Here is a 1,868-nt window from a genome sequence, read left to right on the forward strand (position 1 = left end):
GAAAAAAAGTGTTTTCATAAAAGTAATTTGTTTTATTTTACTTAGAAAATGAAGCATTCTCCTAATTATAAGAAAAAGACAAGCAAGACAAGTTTTCGCCCAGTGCAAAATATCATCTTGTTCAGTATTTTTTTTGTTAGATTTAATAAAATTTATTTTTCCATTCTAGCCCTTTTGGTGGTTGATACTTCTAGAAAAAAACATTTTTAGAAAAAAATAAAAAATACCTTTTAGTTTATTTTGAATGTTTAATTTATGAGGCAAACAAAGTTTAAGATCTATAATAATTTTTTTTATAGAAAATAAAGAAGAATCTTGGAATCTCGATAGTTCAAACCTTCGCAGTTTGGAACCTAACATTTTTAGATTAATATTTCAGATTTCATTTCTAAAAGGGGAATCTATATTTATTTGAATTTTAGAAATTTTTTAAATATTTCCAATATTTCACAGTAAAACTGAATTTACAGAAGAATCTTAAAATCTTACGATCTTTGAATAACAAATTATAACAATCTTAAAATCCCATATTTCTATTTTTTTATTTCAGAAATTGCTCAAATTTTAGAAGTCAAATGTAGTGCTTTCAAAATTTTTAATTTTTCAATTTTTTGAAACGTAGACATTTTTAAAAGTTTTAAAAAGAAAGAAAAGTTTAATATTTAAAAAATATATTAAATTATTAAGAAATATGCTTGTAATAGAGGTAAATTGTGCTTAATTTATCTCGAATATATTTCTGATTGTTTAATATAATTTTTTGTAAGAAAGTTAGAATGTTAAAAATTCATTTCTTCAATGTCGGAACCGGAAGTGTTATGTACTTGTGAATTCCCACTTACGTTTCTTATTTTTCGGTATTTCGGGCAGTTTCCTCCTCCGCCGTTCTCCCGTCCAAGGAGTAATCGGAGTACTCCTCGAAGGTTCTTTCTTGTCGCTTGTGGAGGAGCCCGAAAGTCTCGTCTCCTCTGCGATATCACAGTCTGTTTCGGGGTCGCTCTTGGAAGACGTGGGCGATTCTTCATCCACGACAACATCATGAACTAAGCTTTAAAAACGTCAAGTGAAATCAATACTCGAGACTTGACCAAAAAACCCTTGTTGTCTTTCAATTTTTATAAAACACTGGCAATTGGTACTTACGAATAAAACGGTGCTGGATTTTTACTGTGCGATGTTAGTTTTTCAAAACTGTGTCTAAATTCCTCAAACTCACTATCAGCCATGTTTATTTTCAACCCCGCAAGTATTGATTCGGGGTGAGAAAGCGATTCTGCGCCTGTTGCTCCTCCTGTCTTGCGTATCTTTAGCCTTTGTGATAATTTACTTAGCCGTTAAATAATCACAGATTTGGTGAATGATGCAGTCTTATTAGATTACAAGGACAACTTCATGCTGGATGGATGATAATTTAGTCGTATTGTGCGCGCAAGAGGACTTCAATTAATGAAGCTTATCGCTAAAGGATTTCATTATGTCAACCAACGAAGTGATTCCCATCTCAAGATTTAACAATAGTAACAACAAATCTGTAGACAGATTATACAGAGTGGCTCAAACGAATTACAACCAAGACAAGTTTTCGCCCAGTGCAAAAAATCATCTTGTTCAGTATTTTTTTGTTGAATTTTATAAAATTAATTTTTCTGTTCTAGCCCTTTTGGTGGTTAATAATTCTAGAAAGAAACATTTTTGGAAAAAATTAAAAATACCTTTTAATTTATTTTGAATGTTTAATTTATGAGGAAAACAGAGTTTATTTTTTAAATATTAAACTTTTTTTTCTTTTTAAAACTTTTAAAAATGTCTACGTTTCAAAAACTTGAAAAATTTTGAGAGCACTGCATTTGACTTCTAAAATTTGAGCA

At 29.8% G+C, this 1,868-nt stretch overlaps 1 protein-coding gene across 1 annotated transcript in view; it reads right to left on the reverse strand.

Annotated features, from left to right (window-relative positions):
- Positions 1 to 1,273, reverse strand: part of LOC123015850 (JNK-interacting protein 1) — an 11,122-nt gene extending 9,849 nt beyond the window's left edge. The window contains exons 1-2 of the mRNA XM_044415876.1: positions 1,144 to 1,273; positions 843 to 1,048 (exon numbers count right to left, since the gene is read on the reverse strand). Of these exons, the coding sequence (XP_044271811.1) occupies positions 843 to 1,048; positions 1,144 to 1,226 (289 nt within the window). The 5' untranslated portion in view covers positions 1,227 to 1,273. The remainder of the gene's footprint in view (positions 1 to 842; positions 1,049 to 1,143) is intronic.
- Positions 1,274 to 1,868: the final 595 nt, after the last annotated feature.

The sequence above is a fragment of the Tribolium madens genome, unplaced genomic scaffold, assembly GCF_015345945.1.
Source record: "Tribolium madens isolate multiple individuals breed KSU strain unplaced genomic scaffold, Tmad_KSU_1.1 Scaffold_11;HRSCAF=98;Tcas5.2_LG3b, whole genome shotgun sequence".
NCBI classification, from domain to species: Eukaryota; Metazoa; Arthropoda; class Insecta; order Coleoptera; family Tenebrionidae; genus Tribolium; species Tribolium madens.